At 35.2% G+C, this 13145-nt stretch overlaps 1 protein-coding gene across 1 annotated transcript in view; it reads left to right on the forward strand.

Moving 5' to 3' along the window:
* The window catches only part of LOC150105008 (protein Obscurin-like), a 790953-nt gene that overhangs the window by 160470 nt on the left and 617338 nt on the right, over positions 1-13145 (forward strand). The window contains exons 17-18 of the mRNA XM_090395103.1: positions 6591-6755; positions 11760-11897. Coding sequence (XP_090251229.1) covers positions 6591-6755; positions 11760-11897 — 303 coding nt within the window. The remainder of the gene's footprint in view (positions 1-6590; positions 6756-11759; positions 11898-13145) is intronic.

Here is a 13145-nt window from a genome sequence, read left to right on the forward strand (position 1 = left end):
AGGCTCAAATTAAGATTTAATATATTAATTCCATCCATCTAGGTGAAATTAATATGATTTGGGAAATCCCTAATATAACTGATTAAAATTACTCAAGGGTAGGGGTATGTAATTGTATACTCAATGTAACTGATGCCAAGCAGTCCCAGCATGATGAACACAAACGATCTTAATGTGATATTAGGATATTTAGTTAAAACAGTTAAGAAGGCTGCCAGAATAATACTTCCTTCAAGTTTTAGTTTTAGGAAAGAAATAATATTTCACTGCTGACAATAACAGACAAAATTTTGTATTTGAAATAAATTATCTTCTGTCATGATTGTAAATCTAACAATTAAATGTTGATCTGTTATATTCCAAATAATTCGTGTGATCTCGTACCAAGTTTGTCATGTTAGTTGATTGTGTTTTCTGGCTTATTTTGCGGGTTGAACAACTCGGTCTACCACGCAGGAACGACTCAGCCACATATGTATGAGATTGCCTATCTCAGGGATTGGCAGGTTATGCAAAACTCTACTCGAAACGCCAAAAAAATGCACTCATCCATGACTCCCTCCCATTTTAATTATATGTCCCAGTAAGTCAAGACGAGTTTTATGTTTTATAAGTGATTAGTGGTGTTACATCCTCATTGGAGAAGATTTTCTTCTGAAGAAGGGAAAAGTCAATAAATAAATAAATTAATTAATTTAGAAAGTAGAGTGATCCTTTATATGACGCATTATCTTCTGTATTTAGCCTTTTTTAAAGTTAAAAACCCTTGGCTTGGTTTAGAAATTTATGTTTTTATTAAATAATACATATATTCTGTTTTGCCTGGTCTGCAGATACTCTCGAAATTGCAAAATCTACTCATCACCTACCAGGGGGGCAAGCATATTTATCAAGCCCTAGCCTATCTTATTAGTTGAAAAGTTGAATTCATTATTTTAGATAAGACTCTTACCTTCTGTCTTACCAGATCAAGGGTGTCAATGCTCTACGGAGAAGTTTTTTTGGAGAGAGAGAGAGAGAGTCAGGCTTATAGTTTATGAAAGAAAAGCAAATCAGTTTAGGACAGGGGTGGGAAACCCTTGGCACTCGTGCGAACCGTGGCACTCAACGACTTTTTTCCGGCATGCAATCTAGGGCTCACCTTAAAAATAATTAAATAAATAAATAAATACATTATTTAAATTAAAGGGATATTAAATCCCACATTGTTTTAAAACCGAATAAAAAACTCAAATATCGGAATCAAAGAGTTTCATGCCGAATATAGTAAACTATAAAAGTATCGGCGACTACTAGCGTGAGCTAAAGCACGTAGTACAAACTAGGGCAACTCGTAGCAAAGGTGGGTAAGGCTCTGATCACTATTCTTAATATTTCCCATAATGTAAAACACATCTCCTAGGAGATGTATGCTGTTATACATTATGGTGAGAGGTCACTACCCAGACCGGTTTCAACCTTTATTGAGGTTTCATCAGTGAGAAGCTAGATCAAATTAATACCAAAGGGTATAGCGAAAAGAACTTATACTGTATACTCTGCTCTGCGAGTTGTCAAAAAGCCATTAAGTTACTTAAATATAAAGAGCCAATAGGCTTCATTCCGGCGATGTAAACATTATGGGAAATATTAAGAATAGTGATCAGAGCTTTACCCACCTTTGCTACGAGTTGCCCTAGTTTGTACTACGTACTTTGAACTACGTGCTTTTGCTCACGCTAGTAGTCGCCGATACGTTTATAGTTTGCTATATTCGGCATGAAACTCTTTGATTCCGATCTTTGAGTTTCTTATTCGGTTTCAAAACAATGTGGGATTTAATATCCCTTTAATTTAAATAATGTTTACATCGCCGGAATGAAGCCTATTGGCTCTTTATATATTTAAGTAAATAAATACATATCCAACATCTTCTGATAGGTTTTCGTTGCATCATACATGAGGAGACTTTGTGTAAAAGCTAGCCTAAAGGAACTTCAAGAAGTGATGAAAACAATAACCAAGGTTGTTAATTATATTTCTGCACGTGCTTTGAATGAAAGACAATTTCAGAATCTATTGAATGAGGGTGGATTCGGTGTACAAAGGACTAATAATGTACAAAAATGTTCTTTGGCTTAGTCCAGGTCTTGTTCTAAAACGATTTGTTGAATGACTGGATGAAATAAATCTCTTTTTGACTAATCAACAAATGTCTTATAAAAATGTATGACATCATGGGTGTTTTTAAACTGGTGTTTTTTTTTGCAGATTTTTGCGAATATTTAAACGATTTGAACCTTAAACTACAGGGCTCTGGTAAGACTCTCGATGTTATGTTTGATGATATAAAGGCATTTGAAATGAAACTAAGACTTTTTAAGGGGGGGGGATGGAGACAGGGAGAGATTTAGATATTTTCCAAACCTAAAGAAATACATCAATGATCTCCAAAATAATGACTAAACAGACCGCCAGTGTAATGTCTTCAAATGCTATCTTTTGTCATTGTGTCAACTGTTGATCACCTCTCTCTAAGATTTGTTAAGTTCAGAGAATTAGAAGAGACTGCAAAATTCATTAAGATTCCAGACACTATAAAACTGGATGAATTAAACTTGCAGATGTTTTCGTGGATAAATATGTATGATTTTGAAATGCAGTTGATTGATTTTCAAAGTAGCTCAATTTGGAGACAGAAATTTGTTGACCTCAGAGTTGACTTGGAAAATATTGAAAAGGAGCGATTGGAGACTGAAGTAACAGAGAGAAGTGCGAAAAACGAGGCACTATGGACTTGGAATACTATTCTAGAAACCTTTGTATGTTTAAAAACCCTTGCAACAACATTACTATCCATTTGGCATCTACATATTCTTGTGAATCATTTTTCTTAGTGATGAACTTTATTAAGTCTCGTAATAGGAGAAGCCTTACAGATGAAACTAGGAGCGCATACATATCTCTGATGGTTAAAAAAAATATAAACCTGATATAAATTATCTGTCATCAGTGATGCTGCAGCAGAAGTCTCATTGATGCTAAATAAACAAAACGTCCACTATTTTGCTTTCTCTAGTTTTGATTTGATGTTTTCTGTTAAAAAATGGTAAAGATTAATTTCGTTTATTATATTATATGGGTAAAATAACATTTTATTTTATCTGTAATTTTTATGTATTTCTCGTAAGGGATTAAGAATTAATAAAAGAATATCTATAATTTTATTTTCTTTTATTGCACTTTAGTCAAGTAAAATGATTAGGGGATTGTGCACTGTAATATATTGGATAAACTTGAAAAACTTATGTTTTATTGATCTTTATAAAAAAACAAAAACAAAAAATTCAGAATTATTGTTTACTCTTTTCCTGATGTTAAAAATTGCGTCTTTAAATCTTGTGATTATATATGACAGCTAGAATTACACTTAAAAGGCAAATAAAAAATATCCACGCTATCAACAGAGTAGAAGTACTTTTAAGTAAAAATTCCGTCAGTAATTTTTCCATTCATTCAATCTTACATGACTTACAATAATCGCTCTTACAATATTCTTTGATTTTACCGCTCTAGTTTGATTATTTGAAAACGTTCTCCGAATACTTAGACGACACCAAATAATAATATGTTATCCCAAAATTTCGTTGGCAAGTGAGAAAATTTTGCATCAAAGATTTGGCGATTTTGGCATGCACACTTAAAAAGGTTGCCTATCCCTGGTCTAGGACGTTATTTTATTTATTTATTTATTTGTATTATTTTTGTCAAAAGCGAAAGAGGAATATATTTATGAGTATTGGTTAACGTCTTCAAGAGGAAAATGTTCATTTAAAAGCAGTTATTTAAAAGTTATTGCCTAAAATGCAGTGTTAATTTTTTAACGCTGCATTTTAGGCAATAACTTGTATTATAACAGTGGATGGTGAAAACAATCCTTTGTGCATGTATGGCTCAAAAACAGTACATAGCGAACGCGTATTATTGCTTTTTCTCACCACACTCTTGTGTGGTTCTCCAGACCCATAAATACACGAAATAAATACACGAAAAAACAACGCATTTTCATTGTTGAGCCATATTTTAAAAATAATGCTTATTTTTCGAACAAAATCAGCGATGAGGCTCATTTTAATCTTGATGGCTTCGTTAATCGACAAAATTGTCGCATTTGGGGTTCAGAAAATCCACGAGTGATTGTTGAGAAACAAATGCATCCACAACATGTCACTGTTTGATGCGGATTTTAAGCTGGAGGCATCATCGGTCCATTCTTCTTCGAAAATGCGGCTGGTAAGGCAATAACAGTTAATGGTGCTCGCTATCGCGACATGATAATCCAGTTTTTTGTGCCTAAATTGCAAGATATGGATGTGGACGACATGTGGTTTCAACAAGACGGTACCACATGCGATACAGCCCGAGAAACAATTCAATTACTGCATGAGTCATTTCCTGGTCGTGTAATTTCCCGTTTTGGTGATCAGAATTAGCCGTCCGGATCATGTGACTTAACGCCGTTGGACTTTTTTTCTTTGGGGTTTTTTGAATTCTAAGGTTTATGCCAACAAGCCCACGACCACCCACGCCTTGAAGGAGTAAATTGAGCGCTGTATCAACGAAATTCAGCCACATTTATGCAAAACGGTCATGGAAAATTTCGACAAAAGAGTGCGTATGTGCCAGCAAAGCCGTGGAGGCCATTTACCCGATATGCTATTCCATGCATACCCCTATACTGTATACTTTATGAATCAATAAGAAATTACAATTTTTAATTAAAAACCTGTGTTTTCTATCAAAATTACTTCTTGCGTGAATTTTGGGACACCCTGTAGTTTGAATAGGCAATCATTTCTCTCTCTCTCTCTTTGTGTGTGTGTGTGTGTGTGTGTGTGTTATTACGGAAAATATCTAAAGCAGCACTCAGTCTATAACTGTACTGTTCCAAAGCAACTCATCAAATAGTACTTTTTAATCTCTGTAACACAAAGAAAACAATTTTCAACATCACTGTACAAAATTTTCATCGTATTTATCTTAATTGTAACCAAATTCGGAAATTACTCGGAACTGACACCATGCGAGCAGCCACGAACAGACAATTCTTTAATGTATAGACATTCTCTGAGAGTAAAATAATTTTTAGGTGCTGAATCTAGAAATCTCAGCCAGACCAATATTTTTATGCAAAGATGAGGACTCACCCCCCCCCTTTATATGTGGAAAACATTCATAAATTCTCTGCATGTTTGTACATATACCCTCTGTCCAAAAAGAAACCGAACTTTTCGAAAATAGAAGAAACTAGTGGTGCCACCTGTTGTATTATATTTTTGTTGTCGAAAGCCTTCATTAGTGTTGTGTCAACTGCTTATGACATTTGTTTCGTTAGAAGTCGAGTTATAGTGCCAAGAGTGACAGGGTGTTTTGACGACGGTCGATCATCACGATATTCATGCCGTACGCGACGTATTCTCGCTATCAATCGCTTCAAAACTTCGAGATAAAACTAATCATTGACCGTTTGGCCAGGCGAAACTAATTCTTTGCAGATAATGCCCTTGGAATCGTAGAAACAAATCAGCATTGTCTTTACTTTTGACTTCTCCAAGCGACTTTTTTTCGGATGCCCCTCTTCTGGTGGTCTCCACTCAGTACTCTGGCGCTTTGTTTCGGGCTCATACTCAAAATACCACGTTTCGTCACCAGTGACGATCGTTTCAAGGAAGTTTGAGTCTTTACGAGCGGTTTTATGAGGTCCTTGCAGTGTTCAATTCGATACATTTTTTGGTCGTCAGTCAACTTGTGGGGAACAAATCGCTAATTCAATTTACGAAAGCCCAAATTCTCAGTCAAAATATTGTGCACAGTTGATTTTTGGAATCCCCAATTCATCTTCAATCAATCTCATGGAGGAGTTCAGGTTTTCTTTGATGAAATCACGCACTTTTTGGGATGTTAACTTTGCTCAGTCCAGTTTATGGACGGCCCGGCTTTTCATCGTTCTCAAACGTCTCACGACCACTTTGAACTCGCTTAAACCACTCGTAAACTTGAGTACGGGATAAGCATTTATCACCGTATGCTTTTTGAAGCATTTGATTCGTTTCAGTAAAACGTTTACCAAGTTTAATACAAAAGTCAATCGCAGCTCTCTGTTTGAAACTCATTTTCCGACCGTTCGTCATAACACACGGTCACTCTTGGCACTATAACTCGGCTTCTAATGAAACAAATGTCATAAGCAGTTGGCACAACACTAATGAAGGTTGCCGCTTTCGACAACAAAAAAGATACAACAGGTGGCGCCACTAGTTTCTTCTATTTTCGAAAAGTTCGGTTTCTTTTTGGACAGAGGGTGTATAATGGTAGTAAATAACTTTCATTCCACTTTATTCTGAAGATTATTGTGAAATTCGTGAGAAAATTTAATAATTCGAAATGGAAGGTTAAACTTCCTTCAAATCATGTAAATATTAAAATTTTTTTTTTCTCGCTTTCTTAATTTTTAATTTGCATGCACTTCACTGTTATATGATTTTGTAATTATTCTTATTAAATATATGGTAGTTCATCTAACAGTTTTTTATATTTTATTCATATTTCAGGAAATCATCAAATATAGTAAAAAACTAAATGATGACACGTCTGACCTTCAGAAAGCATTAGACTTTTTACAAAGCATTCCCAGACGAGTTACTGATGCCAAATATATTTGTGCAATAGAAGGATGCAGTGGAAACCTCTACAAGATTGGAAAACTTCTGAAACACGTGAGTACATTTAGTAGGAGGGGTTAGTCAAATGAATGAAATCTTCATGGCACTTGGTAAATGAAGTCCGAATAGTGTAAGAAAGTCAACTAATAGTCAGCTAATTAAAAGTTTTAATGTTTCCAGACTATCAGTTGATAATTCATTGGTGAGTAATTTCATGGTACACAATTATACCATACGTTGAGGTGCCTGTGTCGATCTTTGGCACAGACAAGTCGGGAGTTTTTTCTTCTCCCTACAACTCACAACTCGAGTTTTTAATTTCGAAACTCAGAAAGATTCAACTATCGAACTCATACTATATCTAAGAATAATAGATATCTTCTAGCGATTAGAACCACTAGATGGCGGCAGTTGTTTACCATACTCTTTCTCCCCCCCCCCCCCTTGATGCCTGTGAAATCAGGGATAGCCTTGACTCAATTTTCAGTGATGTAACGGCTGAGTCGATCTTCCAAAAACTTAAGGATAAAACAGATCCGCCAACACCCATTGGAAATAAAAGGCATCAGATAACTTATTATTTATTTTACCTATTCAGACTCTTACAGACGTTTTTTTTTTTTTTGTAGAATTTTATCTTTACCTTGTTTATCTGTATTTGGAATCAATTCACTTATTAAGTGATTGCGTTGGTGCGTTCTTTCTTTGGACAGAAAGTCAAGCTTTTACCTTACAATGACATCTTATTCTCAACATTATTGCCATTTGGAGGAATACACGTGTGCGTCCAGCTGTTCATGAAAAAAAAAAAAAATAAAACGTTTCTCGGAGGAAAATCCTTTCGACCTCCATATGAGGCCGGCTAACTTACTTTCATTTGAAAAGTCCTTGAAGTCCGTTTTTTTCTTGTCCTAGACAGGATTCGAATCAAAGGGCATTGTCCTTACCGACTGATGAATTGATGAGAACACTACACAATTCCGCGCGCTTATTCTCATTCCCATGACGGTGACAGTCAATAAATTAGCAAACCGACTCAGACTCATTTCCGTCTGTGACGTAATGAAAGCTTCTGCAGGTTTGCGTAAGATGAATTCCCAAACAACTTACAGTCGAGTATACAGAAAATTCTTTGGACAGTAACCACTTTTGTGAACAGATATCATGAGAAAGGCAACGCCTTCCTGAAGTGTATGGTCAATGATGTAAAAGTGATCCATCCAAGCCAGAGGATAAACAAAATTTTCAAATCCCCGCTCTTGTTTGCATTCAAGATATACGCGAAGTATTTTGCTGAATTTTTTTTTCTCTGCAGACACAGAAAATATTGTGCATCATTAGGCAAGTGCATTCACACAGGGAAACTATATTGAGAAATGACATGTTTGCGGGTTGCGTGTTGTTTAATAGACTAATTTTAATAAATGCATTGCGATACTCTTATTGTGTGTGATGGACCAAAAATTCAGACCGATATTGTTTCCAGCGAACGTAGTACCTTTGCAGTGCAGTTGCGAGAATGACGTGACATTTTTGCCCTCATTTGGAAAGACCTGAATTTGAATCCCATTCACAAAGCGTATAAGGGACTTTATAACGGAAAGCAAGTTAGCCGGGTGTTGTACAGAAGTGGCAGCGTTTTACTCCTGCGAAACAGAGAGATGGAGAACAAATACTCCAATACTCTCCTACTCGCCCGTGGCGAGTAGATTTGGCCAGATAGCGAAGTAGTTATTTAATTTTTTTTAAAAATTTCTGAACATTTTTTTAACTTTAAGAACTCGAGTAGCATAAAGTGTAATTATAGTAACAAAAATTAACGTAACAAATTATATTTTCCAAGAAATCAATTGAATTCTCCTTTTCGGAATGGTTCTCACACAATTCTTCAAACGATACTGCACCACCTATCACTTTATGGAACTCCCACTGACTTATTGGGACATGTTATTAGAAAAATGGGAGTACATTTTTTCATGGCGAGTAATTTTTCATAATTTGTCGAGCCCTGATACATTAATATTGTATTATCGTGGATGAACAAGCCCTACTCTGGAGAAGAAACATGGAATTTTTCAGGCCTCTTCAGACCTCCAGTAAAAGGGTACTAATATCACACTAGACGATTAAAGTCATCTACTACCTAAAGATATTCACCAACATCAATCCTCAATGGAAAGCTTCCGTAGTATAGTTGGTTTTGGTTCGAATTTCGTTTAAGATGCAAAGAATCTTTATAAGATTTTTTCATAAAAGATGAGTTAACAGGTCTCATACGAATGTGATGGTGGTGTTTCATCCCGCAAAGAAGGAAAAACCAGCCCGAACAGGAGCAATTAACCGGAATAATAAGCTTGTAGCATAGCCTTAGTGGAATTAGAAAACGTTGATTTGAGAGTAGGCACTCTATTCACTCTGATCCTCATCAGCCAATTTGGCGGCACTTAAAAGTCACATGATTCAGAGTAATGCAATTTTATGCTCTTATTATGAAAATAATAATAATAATTCGTCTACAGTTTTTCAGTTCATCAAATTGGCATATCAACCCTGGCGTTTTATCCTGATAAAATTTGGTGTTCTAATACCTATAGGGAGTGCTTTGTAAATTATTTAAATATGAATAATGAGGAAGGCTTATGGTTATTCTCGGCAGACTCACTTTAGTTGTCAGATGAGGCACCGGTATTAAACTGAATATATCCTCCATGGAAAGCTATGAATCTTAAGTCTGGCTAAGATTATTCACCAGTGTTTTGATTTCTTGATCGTGTTCCTTTGGAACTATAACAGCGGAATACGAAAACAGTAACAATCCCAGTGTTGCATATTTGAATTTGTATTAACGAATAATAGATACTTCACTAAGATTTGAAGGCATCGTTTACTGAGTGGATAAATCCTTCTTTTTGTCCCCATCAAGTCTGTGAGCTCTAATTCCACTGTGTGTGCCATGGATGCTTGTAAATCTCTTCCCAGATTTCGAAATTCCTGAAGGTTATTAAAATAATCATCATCATCATCATCATGCATATCAAGGATTTAGGCCTGACATGGCCAGTTCCGGCCTTAGAAGTCATCGTTGAATTGTTTAAGAGGACGTCCTGGTTTTCTTTTTCCTAATGGCTTGTACTTTAAGGCTTGTTTTGGTAATCTTTCTGTTTTCATTCTTTGAACGTGTTCCATCCATTTACGTTTATAGTTTTTAATTTTTTTTATTACTGGTTCTTGGTTTAATTCTTTCATAATTTCCTAATTTCTTTTGTGATCAAATAGGGTATACTTTGCAGTTTTTCTCATAAACTTCATTTCTGCTGTTGTTAATCTTTGTTTGTCTTTGTGTTTTATTGTCCAGATTTCGCTTCCATACATTAAGACTGGTAGGGCTAATGTGTTGTATACTTTTAGTCTGGTTTGTTTTTGAACTAGGTTTGGTTTAAATACAGAGTTAATTACACCTGTTATTTTTAAATATTTTACAATTTTTACGTTTATATCTTTTCCATTTTCATATGTGATCGTACATCCTAAGTAGTTAAATGAATTCACCTCTTCTAAGATCTTGTTATCTATTACTATTTTAGTTCTTGCTGGATCTTGTCCTTTAAAGGCCATAGTTTTTGATTTTTCTGTTGATATTATCATACCATAATCTTTGGATATCTCATTTAGATCTAAAATAGCTTTCTGTAGTTTATCTTCAGAATTTGTAATTATTATTTGGTCGTTATTAAAATAATAATAATAATAGATGCACAATTGTTAGATGATCGTCAGTGTCAAGCATCCCCCCCCCCTGCACCATCTTTCTTATTAATGACTCGAAATTGCATAATAGCAGGTTAAGCCATAAATCAAAAACACGATGCTCTGTATATCCTACTAATAGTAAACCGTGGAGTAGAAAATGAAAAAACTGTACACTCTTTGGTTGGAAAGATCTATTTCGATCACGAAAGGTGTTTGGAACATCTACTCGTAGTTCTTTTTCACTGAAGTTAATCTCAGATGAAGGTGATTGAAGTTCACCTTGAAACTTGAGGCATTTTTCCTCATACAAAATAGAATAAACCAGCCAGAAAACGCATTTCATTGACAAACATAACATAACACACTCGATCTAGCTGCTTCCACTTCTACTCGAGTAGTCCTTAAAACACGGTTCATATCTTTAGCCAGTGGGCACCTTCAACATTACTCATGTAGCTTATAAAGAATAGTAACTGGCATGCGTAGTGGAACTAATAAATTGCTTCTCTTCTGATCAGCAATTTTAACTTAATTAATTGGATTTCAAAATCTGCCTTTCTAATTTTATGACTTTACTTGTTTTGCCTGTTACTTAGCACGAAAGGGCGGTAACTAAATAACTGAAATCAACTGAAAATATAATTATTCGTCAATAGCAGCAAAAGTATCCAGCTATTTATTCACTTTATTTCTTAATTATTTTTTGGTGTTTATGGCCAAAGCAACCACGGTTATGAGTCTTGTGCACTATGTTTGTTAACTGCGTACGTTTTTATGACCAGTTTGCTTGTTTGTAGAATGACATTCCCTGCTATCTCCGTATAAAACCGGATAGCTTACCTTCAAGGCCCTTCGCGTTTTAGATGCTAGAGGATTCGAACTCAAGTGTTTCCAACCAAACAGCATCGTCAATATCGATTGATTATGCCGTTTGGTTGGAAAGTCTACGGAAGATCAGCATCCAGCTGCAAACATTTATACAGCACGTGTTGTAGGCATTCATTTTACTGATTTTTCGTTTACCGCAATAACTTTATTCCTTTAAGTGGGGGGTGTAACACGCACATTACTAAATCCATAATGTGAGAGAGAGATGGAGAGAGCTCATGTTAAATCTCATTAAAGATGCTTGTCTAATAAAAGCTCGCAAGGGATTCAATGGAAACAAGTTTTTATTGGATCCCTTGCATTATATTTTTTATTTATTTCTATTTATTTTTTATATAGTCCGAAATTCATCTCCTACCTAATTCTTAAGCCTAAGCTACGACTTCTCCTTGATTAATTAAAACTTTTATTTTATTTCAGGACTGGTTTGAAGTGACGGATGCTTCCAATGTAACTGCTGACAGATACGTGTTCCTCTTCAAGGGAAGGATGTTTATAACCGAAGTTAGGAAACTGTTTCCTGAGGTGGAGAGCTACCATGTGAAGAATATTATAAAGGTAAGAAACAATCGCTTCAGATAAAAACACATTCTTGAGAAGAATATTTATATTTTTTGCCCCCTAGGTTCTTTACCAAAACTAGGCGCCAATACTTTGCATCTTCCTGTATTGCGTCTGTGGTAATAATTTATAATTAGTGCAGCAAACAATTACAAAATTTACGCCTTGTACGATTATTTAAATTTTCAACAAGAGACAAAACATTAAAATTGCTAGGTTACCTCTTTTTTTATTTAAACGTCTGGATTCCAAAATTCCAACTTAACTCTATAGTACACAACAAATAGCAACAACTAGTATCGTTGCTATAGAGTTGTTAGTTTCTATAGACATAGAGGCTGTGCGTTCTCAGAGTAGTGGATATGGCTATATATATCACAACCAAGTCTGCCAGCGACCGTATTATTTTAAAAATTACCCCCCCCCTTCTGATCCCTGTAAAATAAAGAAATAGAAAGATCCCTATAATTCAACATAATCATTCCCTCAACTGTTTTATAAACTTCATTCATGTCGCTCCCTTACTTTTCTAGTCTGTAAGGTGGGTTACCTCAAGACTGAAATATTTCTTCATAAGAATAGTCACCCAGGATTATGGAGCGCTGTCTGGTGATGATGTATGTTACTATTTGCATTGTAAATATATTCAAGTGAACCAGACTAGTTAAGCTTCATTTAAGCCAATCTTCATATGATTCAGTGTAAAGAATGTTGAACTAATCACGAAGTACTTATTCTAACTGAAGATATGAATCCGTATCACAGATCGGACTACTCTGAGGACGCACAGCCTCTATATATCTGTAGAAACTAACAGCTCTTCCCCTGTATCCCATAACAGCATAAAAATTAAAATTTACCAACGCTACGTTTTTGCACTATGTTTGATAATAAGCAAATTTGGTGCACATAAATTATTTGAACACAAGTATTTCACAAACTTCAATATACCTTTACGGACTTTTAAGAACTCCCACAGATGCCACTCTTCTGTTTTGGTTGCACTTTGCACGGTGGACCGACTGTTGGCCTATTCCTTTTCCATTGTAACGTCAGTGAACAAAGTGCTATCGTAAGATTTTTATGATCAGAAGAAATAAACTCTCATCGATTTACAGAAGAATATTAGGACGATATAATGAAAACTGTATAAGTCAAAATTAAAAAACAACAACAACAACGTGTGAATGAATGAAAAAGTTTTAAAGTGGTGTTTTTGATTCGAAGTTTGGTTGATGAAAACCA

Source organism: Typopeltis vanoorti, chromosome 7 (assembly GCF_054136105.1).
Source record: "Typopeltis vanoorti isolate ZY-2024b chromosome 7, IOZ_Tvanoo_1.0, whole genome shotgun sequence".
NCBI classification, from domain to species: domain Eukaryota; kingdom Metazoa; phylum Arthropoda; class Arachnida; order Uropygi; family Thelyphonidae; genus Typopeltis; species Typopeltis vanoorti.